The sequence below is a fragment of the Sapajus apella genome, unplaced genomic scaffold (genome assembly GCF_009761245.1).
Source record: "Sapajus apella isolate SASKATOON/1434 unplaced genomic scaffold, GSC_monkey_1.0 scaffold12, whole genome shotgun sequence".
Lineage (NCBI taxonomy): Eukaryota > Metazoa > Chordata > Mammalia > Primates > Cebidae > Sapajus > Sapajus apella.
The window spans coordinates 21,599,118-21,618,274 of NW_022436952.1; the positions used below are offsets into that span (position 1 = coordinate 21,599,118).

Genomic DNA, 19,157 nt, shown 5'->3' on the forward strand with positions numbered 1-19,157 from the left:
TTAATGCATTTAGGCTGGGTGCAGTGGCTCACACCCATAATCCCAGTACTTTGGGAGGCTGCCATGGGTGCATCATTCGAGGCCAGGAGTTCAAGACCAGCTTGGCCAAGATGGTGAAACTGTGTCTCAACTAAAAATACAAAAATCAGCTGGGCTTGGTGATATATGCCTATAATCTCAGCTACTACGCAGGAGGCTGAGGCATGACAGTCACTTGAACCTGGGAGGCAGAGGTTGCAAAATGCCAATATCACGCCACTGCACTCCAGCCTGGGTGACAGAGGGTGACTTTGTCTCAAAAAAAAAAACCATTTAAAAAGTAACAATAATAAACCATTATGTTAGCATAAATAAAATACATAAATATATTTTCCAAAACAAAAAATAACAGTTGAAAAGGGGGCATCATTTCATTTTTTCTTTTTTTCAAATCTTTGCAATGTCTTACTTAACAGAAAACTGCTTCTGTATCAATTTATTGTGATATCACATGTCATCTAACTTCTGGAGAACTCTACCGTATACTCATGGAAGAAGGAGAGGAAAAAAAGGGGGATAACATCTTAATATGATTATTAAGATAGTTTTGACTTTGAGGACTTCCTGAAAAGGTTGCAGAGACACCCCCAAGCCCCAGGCATCCAACACTTGATTCGTAAGTAGATGGTGGATCTAACATTCTTTCTGGACCCATGCAAAAGTTTATATAACCAAAATGAATTTTTCCCTCAGCAAATATACTTTGATGTCAAAATTAATCAGTTGTCATCATTTCTCCCAAACATACACACTTACAGTTATCACTGAAATGACTTACAGACTAATATATGCAATATGCTTCAGCCAAATACTTGGCACCTGGTGAGGCAGTAGAGCTTGCGGTATTATTATTATATAACAACAATCATAATGGTATGTGCTATGTGCATTGTTTTAATGAAGACTCCAGAATAAATACCAGTACTAGTCTTAATTTACACATGGGGAAACCAAGGCATTGAGTGGTTAAGTACCCTGGCCAAGGTCCCACAGCTGCAAGTGAATGAGGACTCAAGCCTAGGCATGCTATTCCCTCCCTCTGTGATCCTCCCCTCCTCCCAAGAAGACTTAAAAACAAGAGGATAAAGTAAATTATGATTCCTCCAGGAGATGTTTTGCTCCAATTAAAAATGAAACTGTATCAGGCCGTAGAAGTATCTAAAACATCTGGTGTAAAGGTTCACATGAAAAAAGTTGAATAGGAAATTGTAATTACACTGAGAGCAATTATGTAAAAATAGGTATATACATGAACAAAAGTTGGTAAAAATTCATAATGAATGAAAATAGTTACCAGTTAGGGTGTTAGAGTCTGGCTGATTTTATTATGTTTTGAAATTGTTTCTGTTTCATTGTTATTACAGAGAAAATAAATGTGTTTATATATTTTGTACACAAACCCGTGGCACTGTTTAGAGTTAACGATACTAAATCTTCAATTTTTTAATTAAAAGTTCTCAGACATCTCCCTTAAAGTTTCTGCAAGAATCTCCACCTCTGTCTCTACCCCCTCTCATTAAGCCTGGCCTGCTTCAATTGCTGGCATTTGAGATAAATAAAATCTGGCTTATTCAATTTGACTTAATTACAACTGCCATACAGAATTGTTTTCTATGATTTTTCACTGCAAACATACAACCTTTAATCTACAGTATTACACTAAATATGCTTTTTGAGATTAGCAGGAAAACTATGTTTTGGCAGGCTGTGCCTTAATTTCTAACCAAAGCCTGGACAGCATGTGACATTTTGGGATCAAGCTAATTTGTAAGCAAAGAACTTGCTGTACTGAAAGAATACAGAGGGATTCTGAAGAAAAAAAAATTTTTAAATGAACCAGAGTCCACAGAGAAAGGGGTAAGTTAATGGCACATTAATTAGGACTAATTAGAAGGAGCAAACACAGGGAAGGTAATAATGAGAAGAACACATATTTTAGGGAAATCCATTGTTTGGTATTTAGCTGACAATGGGCAGTTGGAATGCTGGCACAGGCCAGAGGTTTATAGAATGGCGTGCTGCTGAGAAGGATCCTGAATTTGCCTGGAAACAAGACTCACTTTCAGTGGATACCTGAATTTTAATGATCCAAGAAGCAACCCATGAAGACCTCAACCCAAACTGCAGTAGCCAGTATTTTTTAATCTCCTGTCTTACACATACATTTTTTTTTTTCCTGAGGGAGGTTGTCCTTTCTTTTTCCTACCCATCTAAGGACAAACTGATTGATGTGCATTTCACCATCTCTCTTTTCCTCTGCCTGATTTCTGGTGGCACGTAAGGTGAACATTTGTGGGAGGTCCCTTTAAGTAAAGCCAAAGCAAAGAGGCAGAAAAGGAAAGAGCCTAGACAATGCAGGAATGGGGTGACCTTCCCTTCACCTGGATCAGAGAATAGAGAGATTCTAGATTTCCTTAGCAGGTACCTGGGGTAGCTGTGCCCGAATATCTTCAGACCCAATGAAAATGCTTTCCAGATGAGTCCATGTTCGTTGTACTTCCAACCAGAGAGAGATGACAGCATCTGCTGTGGACAGCTTCTTCTGCCAGCCCGACACCTCCTCCAGGAAGAAAGCAACATACTTGGACATCACTAGGTTCTGAAGTTGAACCTGATTATCCTCCAGAACCTCTATGAGGTCCTCATCAGAGCGCAGGAGGGGGATGTTGGTCCGTGGGTGGGGCTCATACTGGAATTCCATGCCAGCCCAGGTGGTCTGCAGCTCCTTTAAGGTTTTCTCCATACCCATCTCTTTCACGGCTTTGTCCACAATGCCCCTGACCTCGTCCTCATAGTGGTGCAGCTGGAGCTGCAGGAGGCGTGCTAGGGTGGTGTCCTTGTCCATAGTGAAGCTCACACCAGTGGCTTGCATCAGCTGCCTCCAGTGCCGCTCCCGGATGGCTGGATTCTGCAGCTCAGCTACTGCCCTCAGGGAGCTCAGTGTGTTCCACACAGTGCTTTCCAGGCCTGTGAATGCATCCCAGGCTCTGACCTCCCTGTCCAGGTTTCGGATATGCCGGGCTAACTGTTTGCACTCAAAGTCCATGGCCTCCACATTGATATCCCTCCAGGGTGTGGTCTCCCAGGCATGGATGCTGGAGGTCACCATCCCAATGGTGTCCCAGAGCTCCTTCAGCTGGCAGACCTCCTTCCTGCACTGTCTCAGCTGCTTGTAGTCAGGAATGTTGACTTCAAATAAGTTGGCAGACTCTGAAATGGAGGCCATGGTGGATTCCATCTGCTGGATCTCAACATGCCTGGCATCCAGCATTTGATGAGGGTGGACGCTATCAAACCTACAAAACACAGTGTGTTCCTTTGTAAGTACAGCATGCAGGGACCCACCTCCTAGCATCTCTAAGGTAACAACCAGCTGAAATCTTTACAGGCTTGGTGTTTTAGGAAAGAGCAGTGGCTTTCACCAAAAACATTCTTTTCACCAAAGTAAAGAATGTCTTTTTTTCCCAGGATTTTCTTTTGGGGAAAAAAAGACATTCAGGATAGACTGGGGTGGAGTGGGCATTGGAGGAAGGGTAATGCAAGAACAACATTATGCTTGGATATCCTCTACCCAGGTCTAGAAGGGAACACTCCCTTATCCAAGCCCCTTTAGACTCTGTCCTTCATCTAGCTGCTCGTTCTGAAGACCACTTGACACAAAAGAGCTGCCATATTACAGCAGAGGCAGGAAACACAAGGGCCCTGCTAGGAACCTAGTGGTAGGAAACCTTTAAGTGGGAGGGCTGGCACTCAGGAGTCTGATCCTGACCCCCCTCCATTGATCACTCTGAGGCAGTGGCTATCAGCCTTGGCTGCATGTTAGGATCTTCTGAAAGCTTTGAAAGATCCCCATGCCCAGACTGCTCTATAGACCATCTAAATCAGAATCCCTGGGGGCAGGACTCAGGCAAATGCCACAGGTGATTTCCATTTGCCAGGGTGATGTCCTCATTCATGGTGAAGCTCTCCCCAGTGCCCGCATCACCTTCAGGCCACAGAACCCCGTGCTGGAGAACCATTGTGAGTAGTCATGAAGATGGGCTGCAAAGTCTTTGATATATAATTGTGGTCACTTTCTTTCACCGTGTGCCTCAAGTCTGGCTCCTCATCTTCGTGAGTCCTCCTCTAAGCTGTCCCTGATCTCCCTTTTCTGCCTTTACCCTTCCCTGGCCCACTCCATTCTGCATCCTTGGGCAGCCTTTGGGTCTGCCCTCAACATCGAGGAGCACCATTTCTAGCTTTTTAAAAAATACACATTAAGTTCTGGGGTACAGGTGCAGAATGTACGGGTTTGTTACATAGGTATACACATGCCATAGTGGTTTGCTGCATCCATTATCCCATCATCTACATTAGGTATTTCTCCTAATGCTATTCCTCCCCTAGCCCTCCAGCCCCCAAAAGGCTCCAGTGTGTGATGTTCCCACCCTGTGTCCGTGTGTTCTCACTGCTCAAATCTCACTTATGAGTGATAACATGTGGTGTTTGGTTTTCTGTTCTTGTGTTAGTCTGCTGAGAATGATGGTTTCCAGCTTCATCCATGTCCCTGCAAAGGACATGAACTCATCCTTTTTTATGGCTACATAGTATTCCATAGTATATATGTGCCACATTTTCTTTATCCAGTCTATCATTGATGGGCATTTGGGTTGATTCCAAGTCTTTGCTATTGTGAATAGTGTCACATTAAACATCTGTGTGCATGTGTCTTTATAAAAGAATGATTTCTAATCCTTTGTGTATATACCCAGTAATGGGATTGCTGGGTCAAATGGTATTTCTAGTTCTAAATCCTTGAATCGCCACACTGTCTTCCACAATGGTTAAACTAATTCACACTCCCACCAACAGTGTAAAACCATTCCTATTTCTCCACATCCTCTTCAGCATCTGTTGTCTCCTTATTTTTTAATGATCACCATTCTAACTGGCATGAGATGGTATCTCATGGAGACATTTATGCAGCCAACAGACATATGAAAAAAAGCTCATCACCATTGGTCATTAGAGAAATGTAAGTCATTTCTAGCTTTTTAGTCCAGTTTCCTCATTCTCATCTCTCCAGTGTTTATGGGATGCATGCTCCTGAAACTGCTTCTAATCCTCATAAATGTGGACAATCGCATGCTGCCACCCTGCAAAGCATGCATTCCTACATAGTGTTTTCCCCAATGTAAGACCCTACATGCAAAGGAACCCACGTAGGAGATGGCTTTTTTATGGTCAAGGGCACTCATAACCCTAGTGTTCAAGGATCCTCTCATTTTTCCCCTCTAACCCCATTTTAGATTCACTCTCACCCCCAGGCTCAAGTTTTCTGTGTGTGATTGGAGGGCTACCTACCAGACATACCATGGGGTAAGGGAGAATGGTATGTTCTGCTAAAATCAAACAGGGCAACATGGGGTTCACCATCAAAGGGAAGGTTTCAAGGAAATGAGTGACTAGAGAATTGGCTGTTTCCTCCCGTCTACAGTGTGCGTGTGTGTGTGTGTGTGTGTGTGTGCATGCGTGTGTTTGCGTGTTGGTAGGTAGAATATGAAAGGAGGGAAAAAGGAAGAGCATGACATACAAACTCCTTTTTTTCAACTGCCCTTTCTCTGTTGACTTTAGAAATATTTGACTTGACAGATGGAAAGCAATCTTAATTGAAGTCATTTACCTGAACGCTTACCACTTAAGCCTAATTGCCATGCAACAGAATAACAGTTATGCATACCATTAAATTAGTATCAGATTAACTTCGATGCTCGTTATGTTTGGATCCTGCTTGTTTCATCTAAATCATTTTTGGCTCCGGTGCTGTGGTTGTAGACTTACATCTTAAGAGAATGGGACTATCACTTGCATGCCTTTCCTATTCTTTAGCTCCCACATATTTCAGAACAGAAGGTTGGAGTACTCAGTCAAAAAGGGCGCTCTCTCTCTCTCTCTCTCTCTCTCTCTCTCTCTCTCTCTCTCTCTCTCGACAAGGAGCTTTCTTCCTTATGAGGAAGAAAGAGCTAGGAGGAAAGAAATGGAATGTGCTCACGGCAAGAGGCCCAGCAAAAAAGATCACCAACGGTGAGGAGTTCTTGTGCTTTTACTTCATTTCCAAAGACTAATCATTGGTGTGTGCAGGTTCTACTTTTTAAAAAAATTTATTTATTTTTATTTATTTTTTAAATTATACTTTAGGTTCTACTTTTTATCTTGACCAGAGTGAACTTAGAATGTGAACTTAACTTCTTGGTATTAGTTAAAATTCAAACAAATTCTAAAAGGCCACATCCTGTTTAATTTGTTAATGGAACACCATTCAGGGATAACTTATTAGGTAATCTGTGAGCTATTTGGGGGGTACACATAGGAGATTAGAAATTATCTTGTTAAGCATTCTTTCTTTGGCACCGATAAGCATTCTTAAATCAATGTTGGGTCCTTAAATATTTATAAGGGGTGAACATTTATTAAACCTATTCCAAACTTCATCTACTCTGGGGTATAATTTTTGTTTATAGTTTAGATTTATGGGTGGTCATATTCTGTAGCTAAGCACACATAAAAACCAACTTGGCCTAAGCTGTGAAGGGAACTCATAGATAGGAGGACAGGTAGCCCTCTTACAATTTCTAAACTTTAGATCAAATTGTCAGGATATTCATAGACTTGGTTCATGTGCCTAATAAACTGGAAGCCATCCTCTAAACCCTGGGGAAATGATACAGTATAAGAACAAGAAAGTAATAGGAGGGAAAAGGTTGGGCTGAGCCTTTGAAATTGAAATAATAAGGCAAAAAGTATTTTACTCTAAATGCCTGGAAAGTTTGGATGAATAAAACTATAATTAAAAGGATTGAAAATACAATGCTCATGTCTTTGATCCTAGAAAAATAACTGATTCAGGCTTGACCCAGACATGACCCTAGAGAGAGAGGAATAAGTGAGTTAAATTGATTCCTGCAAAATTGGTTGTTGGTAAATGTTAACCTCAGTACCGTCCATATCTGTGTATACCACGAATGGTGTCACACCTCTCCTTGGTACCCACTGTATAGCATAAAACTCAATGTGTCTAATGCTGACCTTGTGAGGGCCACTCCTTCCCATTCTGTGCTCCTTTCAGTGAATAATGAGAGAGAACCTCTTCCCACCACTTGTCCAAGCTAGAAGATGAAAAATCACATTACACTCTCCCTCTCCCCCATCTCCCGTGTTCAATCAATCCTGCAGATATTTTCCTAAAGCTCTCTGCAACGCATCTTCCCCTCTCCCTCATTTCTGCCAGTGCTTCAGATCAGGTCTCACTGCTGCTCACCTGGGCTGTTAGAACCACTCTCCCATTGAACACCTGGTCTTGAGCCTACCTTGCCCCATTCTGTTCTCGACAGCCATGAGAAGGTGGTCTTTACATGTTTTTGTCATGTTTAGACGCTCAGTGGTTGATTATTGTAGGAAATAATAACAAATAAAAGGTTCCTCTTTAAAGTTTTCCTCTTAGTTCATTAGGAATAAATAACAGTTTCTTCAAAGGTTAATTTAAAGATTTTGCTAATAATCTTTAAGTAGCTGTTAGTCTTAATAAAGAAATAAGTGCATCCCGTATTCTTAGTTCTTACACTTTAACCTAGATATCTGTCCTGACATGCCTGGACATGCCCACGCAAGTCTTGGGTCAAAGCTTATTCCCCTTCCTTATTTGAAAATGTTATCGCTTCCCTAAGCATTCCTCAAGTTACTTCCTCTTTTCCTTTGTTCTCCTCTACCTTTACTTCTATAGAAAATTTCCAAGGTTTTAGCCAATCGGGTCTAGCATAGAATGTGAGGTCCCATTCTGGCCAATGGAAACTGGACCCAACAGTAGGGCAATTGCATCAGGTTATAAAAGTTATAAATGTCCCTGTCTCCTTTGTTTAGGTGTGCTCTTGTGGCAAAACTGCCAGCAAGTTGCACCATTCCTGCAGGAAGTAAAACTGGTCTTGCAGAGTGATCCATTGTCTCAGTGTGGATTTTTCCCAATGTTATAAACCCATTTCCAACAATTATGGTCAAAACATGGCCTCCTCCATTCTTTTCTTCTACTTCCTGCATCCCAGCCATACACACAGGCAGTTTTCCAGCTGGTTCTTACATTTTCATCCTTTTGCATCTTCGTATATGCTATTTCCTTTGCCCAGAATATCCTCATTTTCTACTCTTTTTTTTTCCCCTGAAACAGCTCCTACTTGCCAATGGCTCTGGCTCACCATTACAAGCACCAAGTTCCACAGGAGGTGTGAACTGCCTCCAGGTGGGGTTAAAGCTGGTCCCAGTGTGCATGCCTTATTGCTCATTTTTGAAGTTGTCCCTGAGGTTATAAGTCTTTGAGGTCAGGAAAGGTGTATCATCTCAAAATCCTAACAGCTTTTTTTGAACTCCACTGTTGAGACCACAACCTCATCTACTCCATGAAAGCCTAAATCATCTGAATGAGTCACATTAACGGGAAGAACAGGATTGAGCTGAATGAATGACATATTTTAGGATATCTATATGTCCCTTGGAGGTTCAATGATGAATACCGCCCTTTTCTGCAGCTACTAAAGAAACAACAAACATTGTGCGAGCAGGACAAAACCCTTTCTTTCCTTAGGACTGCTGTCTTGGGCTATTTGGAAAGCTGTTTTCTCTAGTTGTCATATAGGACAGCACCCCATTGAAGGTAACTTCAAGAAAGCCCTCTCAGCCATTCATAGAACCTGGTTGCCTGCTGGAAACACGAATGGTCTTCATTGAGCTGGAGCTCACACAGAGATAGATTATTTTGGCTCAGCAATCCCTCGATTACTTTGGTCTTGATGTGGGTAAGAAGACTGTATGTCATGGTGCTGTTTCTTAAGGTCAGGAGGACTGTGCTCAAGGTCAGGAAGGCCAAACGGTGAAATGCCCTAGAGCATGGGGGCATTCCTTTCATTCAAGAGGGAGAATTTGTCACCAGCTTTAAAAGTTGCACACAGCCCTTGAATCTGAGTAGGATGATTCAGCCTATTACTGTGGTGAGAGCTCAGCTAGAAATATGGCATTATAATTTAGAGTTAAGAACTAAAGGAGGAGCTGAAGTTTGACTTGGACATGAAGAACCTTAACCCATGCAACCTGACTTCACATAGCACCTGTCAGACTGCAAGGGCTTAATAAGACAAATGGGTTTTTTTTTCTCCCTTCCTTAAAGATGAGAACATCCAAAACTGAGCTTAACCCATGTAACCTAATCAGGAGCAGAAACTTGCATCCACAGAGAAACGTACCAGGGTCTGCACTTTAGAAATTCATAAATGACCTAAAAGTGAAGAAACCAGAATTAAACTCAAACTCGAATTCACAAAAAATGTTCCAGGGTCTGCAACTTAGAAATTCATAAATATCTTAACAGTAGAGAAACCAGATTTCAACTTATATGCCACACATAATACCTACAAATTTTGAACACTCACACACACCAAACTAAGAAAGAAAACAAAACACATAAGTTGGGATCCACTAAGATTCGCTTTAGCAATAAATCTACAATTCCATTTTAGCTCTGATGTTTTTCTTGACAAGAAGAGAAATACATCAAAATTGCAGAAATGTTTGGTTTCCCAGCAGTTCTTTTCAAAGCATCCTCTTCTAGGGATTCATCTGCATGTCAAATTAACAGATGTGAATTTGGAACACCCAGCTAAGAGAAGCAATATCCTCACAGCCAGCAGATACAAGTGCAAAGAAAGAAAAATGAACACAACTGTCAAAAATAAAATGAAAAAACAAACAGGAGCTGATCAATACACAACATACCCATGAAGGAGGAATACCGAATTTCTTTTTTTTTTTTTTTAATGGAGTCTCATTTTGTCACCCAGGCTGGAGTGCAACGCTGTGATCTTGGTTCAATGCAACCTCTGTCTCCCAGGTTCAAACGATTCTCCTGCCTCAGCCTCCCGAGCAGCTGCAATAACAGGCTTGTGTCACCACGCTCAGCTAATTTTTGTATTTTTAGTAGCGACAGGGTTTCACCTATTGGCCAGGCTGGTCTTGAACTTCTGGCCTCGTGATCCACCCTCCCTGGCCTCCCAAAGTGCTGGAACTATCGGTATGAGTCACCGTGCCCAGCCGGAATACTGAATTTCCAACAGACACAAAAGCACATCAGTGTTGTTTCCCTTTCAAGCAGTCTTAGAAGTCTCTTTGAGAAGATATTTTCCCCAACATCTTTGAATTTCTTTTCTTTTTTGAAATTATTTTAAGAGACTGTTGGTGCAAAGACATGAGTGTCTTTATATTTATGGCTGTTGTCTTTGGTGTGGCTGTTGTTAACACTAAGTAGTATTACCCAGCTGGAGAACTTACCTCCCTCAGCAGTTTTGGCTCTGAATTGGTGTTCAATTTCAAAAATTCAATTGCATGCCCAAAAAAGAGTCAAAAGAAGAAGGCTTGGACTCTGAAAGACAGTCCCCCAAGGAGTCCATAAGGGTTTTGATAACATGATTCTTTGGAACAAGGGCATGGCTCCTAAGGCAGTTATTCTAAGGGGATATAGACTTAGGAGTTATATTAGGAGTTATATTCCCCCTGCATGATTGCTTGAAGGGAAACCAGCTACTTTCCTTTAGGGTAGTGGTTTTCAAACTGGGCTGCACATTGGAATTACTGGAGTTTACAACATACCGATGCACAGGTCTCACCTCCAGAAAGTCTAACTTCATTGGTATACAGGACAGACTGGACATTGGGAGTTTTAAAAATCTCTCCGGGTGATTCTGATGGGCAGCCCACATGGCAGTACATTGCTTTAGAGTCGTATGTTTCTTATTTATATTTTATGTCTGTTTTACACACTTGTCCTTCCCTGCCTCTTTACATACTCATCTTATTCTCTGTGACTCCAAGTATAATGCTTCGGAGAGAGCAGCTCCTTAATAAATGTTTGAAGAATGAATGATAAGAATAGGCATGCCAGGTTGGATGAGCAACCAGCCAGTTTGCCCAGAACAGAGGTGCTTCCCAAGACACAAGGATGCCTGTAGTCCCAGGTACTCAGGAGGCTGAGGTGAGAGGATCATTTGAACCCAAAGAGTTCAAGGCTACAGTAGGTTATGATCATAATGCTGGACTCCAGCCTGGGTGAGAGAGCAAGACGCTATGTCGAAAACAATCAAACAGGCAAACAAACCACAATCAGAAAAGTCCTGGGCTAACCAGTATGGTTTTTCAACATAGTACCACAATTATAGACACTTTCAAGAATGATCTCTTTAATTCAACCAATAACTATATGTGGTGGACACTATTATTATCTGCTTTTTATAGATGAGGAATATGAAGCACAAAGGTATTAAGTAACATGTCATAACATAAGCAGTAAGCAGACAACCTGAAATTGGACTCCAGGCAACCTGAATCTAGCATCCATGCACTTAATTTTTATTGGACTTCGTTGCTATGAAGTTGTATTTTTTTTTTTGTTTGGTTTGTTGCTTTAATATTTCTGTGGGCAAATAACCTTTGAAAATGAAAATATTCCTCACTGTGAGCATAGAGAATTTTCCAGTTTGGAGATTTCTAAGTCTGCCTACCCAAAACTATAGAGGAGATCCAGCAAGAAATGACGCTCAAAGAAACAGGAAACAAATCACAGAGCAGGAGTGTTAGGGCAGGGGGCACCCAATCTAGATGGCACATCAGCAGATGTAGGATCATTCAGCACCAGCTTGGCCTCCTGGTTGGAGCCCTTGAGGCTGAGCAGTGGACGAGGAGCAGACCGCGGGAGGAAACACCTGAGAAAGGAGCCCCAGTGTGTGCAGTGTGGACACAGGTGGATGGTGCTTCCCATCCTAGAGTTGCTGTGTTTGTGCAAAGACCCATCACAACAAGCAGGCAGGCATCTGAACCAAGCAGAGAGAACACTTCTGAAGAAAACCTCCAGCTAAATCCTTCCTTTATGCTGCCAAAATGAAATGTGCTGCAAAATTCTAAAAATCCAATCAGCCACTTTTTAAAACCAAAAGAACAGTCTGTGAGAACTCAGAATGCTAAAGGTTTAGTAAAATCCTAGTCATTATACCACCTATAATCCCTTTATAAACTTGGAGGCACAAAGATGCTTCTAGATATATATGAATCTTTTTTTTTTTTTTTTTTTTTTTTTGAGACGGAGTTTCACTCGTTACCCAGGCTAGAGTGCAATGGCGCGATCTCAGCTCACCGCAACCTCCGCCTCCTGGGTTCGGGGCAATTCTCCTGCCTCAACCTCCTCAGTAGCTGTGATTACAGGCACACGCCACCATGCCCAGCTAATGTTTTGTATTTTTAGTAGAGACGGGGTTTCACCATGTTGACCAGGATGGTCTCGATCTCTTGAGCTCGTGATCCACCCGCCTCGGCCTCCCAAAGTGCTGGGACTACAGGCTTGAGCCACCACGCCCAGCCATGACTTTTTTTAAGTTAAGATGTTTCTACAATCCTTGGCCATTTCATATAGGTCAAGATAGGATTTGGTCCACATTAGCACCACGTTTCAACCAAAGGTCTTAAATGGGAGGGAAGATTACTAGCGGGTCTGCAGGTGCTGGAAAATACGCACGCTCAACAGAAAGATTACCCATGACTCAAAGACCGCAATGTTCAGAGAAAGAGAGGTAGCAGTATTTGACCCATACCTGAAGGGGGCTTCCTTGTGGAATCGCTCCCAGAATTGCTGCTGTTCTGCATCAAAGGCTGTGCACCTCTGGCGGAGGAGTGTCACTTCATTTGCCTGCAGTGGGGCCACCTGCTGCTTCACAATAAGGGCCACCTTTTTTATGTTGTTCCATTTCTCAGGCAGCTCCTGCAAAGGAGACCTCAGCGTGATCAGATTCCCATGGTGCTCTTTCCTTTCCCATAGTCCTGAGCTGGCAGAGCCCAGATGGCTTCCATTTGTGCTACAAGACGGTATGAAGATGTGGTGGTGTCATCTTCCCATTCCTTACAATCTGCCCTCTACCCACTATTCCTTGACTTCCTTCTGCAGCTGCTCTCAACACTAATCATCTTGCTCTCAGCCACTGGCCCTCTAAATTTGTGAAAACTTAGAATGCTAAAGAAACTTTTAGATTTTTTTTTAAGGGAAGATGTTTCTACAATCTTTGGTTTCTATTGCTTCTAATCTATTTTTACTGAAACTACATTAACCCCTTCCCTTTTCTATATTCTTCAGGATTCAGGATTGCCTGGTTATTTTCTTTTATGTCCCACACTTCCTCTTGGACCATCTTAACATCTTTCAGATCTGCTTTCTTTTCCTCTCTCAATCGAAACATTGGTTCATTTCTATGGAAAAAAAATTATCCATGTTAATTCTCCCACATATCTCCAGCATTGCATTCTCCCATATGTACTGAGTTCCCAGAACTTTCTAGATATTGCAAATATGCCACACATTACAGTTCCAAAACATGGATCTTCAGTCAGCTCCAAGCCCTATTTTTAACTTGCTGGACCCCACTTTACCCCTTCTGAAATCCTAAAATGCTTCCTCTGTTTCTTTTATAAAGAAGACATATATGAACTGACCTCCAGCTGCTTAAACACTGTTTCCGGCAATTCTTGTTCATAGGTCTTCAGCAATTCAATAGTTTGCTTTAAGGGCTCGAACATCTCATCAGTGTTACTCTGCCGTTCTTTAACAGCCATAAGGTGTCCCATGATCTCAACCAAGCCTTGGAAATCTCCTTTTTCAACTTTCTTGAGTAAGCCGCTCTCACTGTTCCTTATAAATGCTTCAAGGTCAGCCAAGCTAATCAACACAAACAGAGCATAAGGAGCCATTCTCGTTCTACTCTTCATAAGGAAGATGTATTGATTTCCCCAACAAAAATATCTATCATTATGAAAATCCTACTACATGCTAAGCACTCTGCATAGACTATGCCCTGATTTTAAGAATATGGCCTCCTGCACAAGTGTCAAGGTTATGAAAGACAAAGACTGAGGCCTGTCCTGCGATGGAGGAGACTCAGGAGGAGACATGACATCTAAACGTAATGTGTGATCTGGATAGAATCCTGGGCTGGAAAAAAGAATATTAGTGGGACAATTTATGAAATTTGAATAAGATCAATAGATTCTTTACAACTTCTATATTAATATTAAATTCCTGGAAACTTTGTAAAGTTTCCTTTTTGTTAAGTCTGAAATTATTTCAAAGCAGAAAGTTAGAAGATAAATTAAGAAATAATAAAATACTATGGCCTATAATGTCACACATATTTGAGTTAGATTTTCACATTTATTAGACATGTGACCATGGCCAAGCCATTTGCCACCTCTGAGCCTAAGTTTCCTCGTCTATAAGATTGGAAAAGTCATTTGTCTCACTGATTATTCTCAAAGTTCAAATAGGTTCATTAAAAAAAAATTCAACAGAATTATTGAGTGTCTATTACAATCGACAATAGAATGACAAATAAGAGAAATGAAGACCCTGCCCTCATGAAGCTTACATTCTAGTGGAAAAAGTAAAAAGAAAAAAGTGATGAAATAAATTGTACAGTTTCACATAGTAATGAGTGCTAATGAAAAAATAAGTCAGGATAAGGGGATAGACACTAGAGATGGAGTAGATTATTCTCTCTGAGGTACCTTTCTATGCAGGTGATACTGAGCAATCATGTAAAGGAATGAGCCACAGAAATAATCGGAGAAGAGCATTCCAGACAGAGGGAACATCATGAGCAAAGGCACTGAGTTAGATAAAGTTTGGTTTAAGGAAAATGGAAAAAGTCAGGGTGGCAAAAGCCTAAGGGGAATAAGAGAAGGCATAGAGGAAGGAGAGGTCAGAGGATTTGTGAGGGGCCAGACCATGTAGGGCATTACTGGCTGTGGCAAGAAGTCCAGATTTTATTCTAAGAGTAAGGATTCTGAGTAGGAGAATGCATGATCTGATTTGTTTCCTCAAAAAGATCTGGGCCTGGAGAAGAGATTTTAGCTGCAAGTGGTGGTGCTGGTGACAGTGGCATTGGTGGTGGGGGGGACAAGAATGGAAGCCAGGAGGGCAGTTAGGGACCAGTGTGCTTGTCCAGGTGACAGATATTAGCTTTGACCTGGATGGTAAATGTGAGTGAGTAGTGGGCAGAGTCAAGATAATTTTGCATGTAGAGCCAATAGGACTCTGATGGATTGGAAGAGAGGTATAAGGGAATGAGAGAAATTGATGATGACTCCTGGCAATGATGTCAATGATGATGACCTTTAAAGATATGAGGAATAATTGGGGAAGGTTAATGTTTTTGGTGGGGAAAGGGAGAGGAATAGATCTTAAACATTTTAGGTTTGTGATGCCTCTCAGACACTAGACAGGTAAAGGAGATATTTATTAGGTAGCCAAATCTAAATCTGGATTTCCTGAGACAAGGGGCTTAAAAGACACATTTAGTAACTATCAGCATAGAGATGTTTTAAAAGCATGAGGCTGGGTATCACCTGAAAAACGAAAGCAGATAAAGAAGAAAGTCCAAGATAAGGCTTCAGAAAATTCAGTATTTTGAGGCCTAAATGATGAGATGAGTCCAGTAAAAGAGACCAAGAAGAAATAGACAGTGATATGAAAGGCATGCAAGAAAAGTGAGGAATTGGGAAGCAGGGAGGATCAGCTGTGCTCAGTACCGCTGAGAGGTAAAAGTAAGATGAAGACTGGTAACTTCCACTGAATTTGACCATACGAAATTCACTGGCGAGTGTGACAAGAATAACTTCAATGGGGTGACATGGCAAAAGCCTGAATTAGAAAATGGTGGACTTGCATTTCTAATTGTTTAGTTTACATAATCATATGCGTAACTTTTCTGATAAAACAATGAAATGTTTAAGCAAGTATTTCCAAATCATTTAAAAATGCATCACTAAGGTAGCACGAAATTAAGGAATCTCTGGGGGCTGAAAATGTAGTCAAAGCAAGAACCTGGGAGGTAAAAAGGATCTGGTGCTGGCTTCCAAATGAGAGCTTCTTCTGAAACTTGGAGACCCTGTAGGTTTCTATTTAATTGTTTGTGAGACCTGAAGGACTAGTAATTAAGTCTAGGGACCACATGAAGTGAGAAGGGTAATTGGAGGCTGCACATAAAGTTGGGACACTGTAAGGATGAGCAAAAATAAATATGCAGCGCAGAAAGGGATGTTGAGGAAATTTGCCTGTCTTGACCTTGGCATTGATGGACCACTATAGGGCAAAAGTCTCCATGGCCCAGGGTTGGTAGAGTTCCTTGATCACTGGCAGAGGAAATGCAAATCTTTTGGAGGAAGGCAACTACAGTCTAGTTCTCAAAAGATTCACCAAGGCTTAAATTCTAAATGATATGATTTTACAATCAAAGATCACAAAATACACAAGAAAAAAAGTCACCATGAATGGGAGTCAGCAGAAACAGTGAAACCAAACCTGTGAAGATTTCAGACAGTGGGATTGAGATGCAGAATATAAAGTTGCAATATGTGATCTGTTTAAAAGACAAAAGGGTCCTTTATTTGGTGCATTGCTTTATTGTTTCTGTCCCACAGAGAAGGAGAAAGTGACTCCTCTATAGTTTGGTAGACATCAATGTAAGACTGACTCCAAAAAACAACCTATTCCTGTTAAACAGGACATATCAGTTTATACAGAAATGCTTTCTTTAGGAACCAGCTTTCAGAAGCCTTGATCTGTTCTTACAGTCTTACAGGTTATTGGCCCTGGTCCTGGCCCTGGCCCAGCTTGACCTGTATGTTCAAGCATAAATCCAGCATTGTAACAGAGTCAAGAATGGAGGCCATTTCAGAGGTTCTCTGAGCACTCTAGAAAGCTGTGATAGTGTGTTTCAGAGAAGTGGCAAAATTTATGAAGTAGATTACATGAGAATTATGGCTTGTGATAGCATTGCTTTGTGAAAAGAAGCATAAAAAAAGCTTCTAGCAGGTGTTTGCTGGCAATGCAAAAATGATCATATGTTGATGGACAATTCCAGGAGAAAGAAGCGAATAATTTTCAGTAGGCCTTTATATCACTTTACTATATGGCAGGAAGAATCAAACATTTTTAAGTTGACAAATCGAAAATTATCTTAAGATTATACTCTAATAAATGTATTCCAAAACTTAAAAAGTAAATAAAAGAGAAAGCTTAAAATATGAAAAATAACAAGGAATAAAAACAAGCAAGCAAAATTATAAAATAACTGAGTAGAAGATCTAAAAATGGAAAATATAACTGTAATTTAAATTTCAGTGAGTGGATTACACTGAAGATTCTGACGAAGCTGAAAGGGGATTAGACTGCCATATGATATATGTGGAGAAGTTTCCAAACTGCAGGGTAGAAAGAGAAAAAAGGAAAAATATGCAAGTCACTAAAAGACAGGAGATAATGAAAACATCACATGTAAGTATAACAAAAGCACCAGAAGAACAAAATAGTACAAGCAAGAAGCAACATTTGAAAAGAGTCTGGCTAAGCCTTTTCTTGAATTGCTGAAAGACACTCAATGTAAAGTCAAGAAAGCTCAACAAATCCCAGGCAGAATAAATATTAAAAAACCCTCATATAAATACTTCACTATGAAACTACAGCTTACCAAAAAGAAAAAATAATCTTAAAATTAGCTTAAGAGCAAAGACAAGTTTCTTAAAACAACAACAACACACATATCAAACAAAAACAAACAAAAAAAACCTAGACTGATAACTGATGACTCAGCAACAAAAAATGAAAGCCAGGCCACAGTAGAATAATATTTTCAGTAATCAAAGAGAATTCATGTTATCTTGAATTCTCTCCTCCACAAAACTATTTTTAAAGAACAAGAGCAAAATAAATACATTTCAGACATAGAAAGAATGAGAGCACTTCATCAATAGACCTTTACTAAAGGAACTTCTAATGGATATACCTCAGTGGCATGTCGGACTATAGAACGATAATGGTAAGTATACTGGTAAATCTAAATAAACATTCAGTATATATGTATAATTCATGAGGCTTAAATAAATAATAGAGCACAATCTAAATTACTTGAAAAGATAGAATATAATTTGATTGATGAACAGGAGACATCAAACTATTCTAAAGTCTTTTATTCATTATGAAGAGAATAAAAATAGAGATAAATTTATTTATTTTAAGGATATGCTTATTAAAAAAGCAGTGGTAACTGTTAGAACAGTAGAACTATATGGTATTACATTCAAAGTAGCAGAGGGAAAAATGGAATAAAGAAAATAAAAGAAAGTATAAAAAATTATATCCCAAAGCAGACAAAGAAGAAAACAAATGAAAAAGAATAGCAAACTAAAAGAACATAATAAAATGATAGATTTAAATTAAACTATACCATGATTAATGTTAATGATCAAAACCCTCCAGTTAAAAAAATGTGTATTGCTAACGTGGATTTAAAAAATCAGTTCTATGTTGATTGTAAAAATGTCTTCTAATGTAAGGGCACAGCAAGGTTGAAAGCCAAAATATAAAAAGAGATACACCAAGCAAATACCACCAAAGAAAAATTGGTTTAGCTACATTAATATAAGACAAAACATACTTTAGTACAAGAAATATTGCTAGTGATAACGAAGATATTTAATGTTTGGTCAAAAGGTCCAAAGTTCCAAGAAGATATAAAAAGTCAAAATCTGTATGCCTATGTAACACAACCTTAAAATATATGAAGCAAAAATTTACAGAATTACAAGGAGAAATTGACAATATATCATCAGAATGGAAGATTTTTAAAACAATTATCTTAGTAAGTGATGATAAATTAAGCAGATTTTAAAAAGGCAGTGAAGATACAGTAGATTTGAATAGAATAATTAACAAACTTAAACCAATAGGCATACAGAAAACGTTCCACTCAGTACTTATAGAATATACATTATTTTCTTTTTTTTTGAGACAGAGTTTCACTCTTGTTACTCAGGCTGGAGTGCAATGGCATGATCTCGGCTCATTGCAACCTCCGCCTCCCGGGTTCAGGCAATTCTCCTGCCTCAGCCTCCTGAGTAGCTGGGACTACAGGCACGCGCCACCATGCCCAGCTAATTTTTTGTATTTTTAGTAGAGACGAGGTTTCACCATGTTGACCAGGATGGTCTCGATCTCTTGACCTCGTCAT

The 19,157-nt window shown here is 40.2% G+C and overlaps 1 protein-coding gene across 4 annotated transcripts in view; it reads right to left on the minus strand.

Moving 5' to 3' along the window:
- DNAH9 (dynein axonemal heavy chain 9) overlaps window positions 1-19,157 on the minus strand; it is a 361,130-nt gene that overhangs the window by 272,801 nt on the left and 69,172 nt on the right. For all 4 annotated transcript variants that reach the window (XM_032280243.1, XM_032280245.1, XM_032280244.1 and 1 more), the window contains 3 exons: window positions 13,588-13,810; window positions 12,696-12,862; window positions 2,465-3,335 (listed from right to left, as the gene is read on the minus strand). In XM_032280243.1, the coding sequence (XP_032136134.1) occupies window positions 2,465-3,335; window positions 12,696-12,862; window positions 13,588-13,810 (1,261 nt within the window). The remainder of the gene's footprint in view (window positions 1-2,464; window positions 3,336-12,695; window positions 12,863-13,587; window positions 13,811-19,157) is intronic.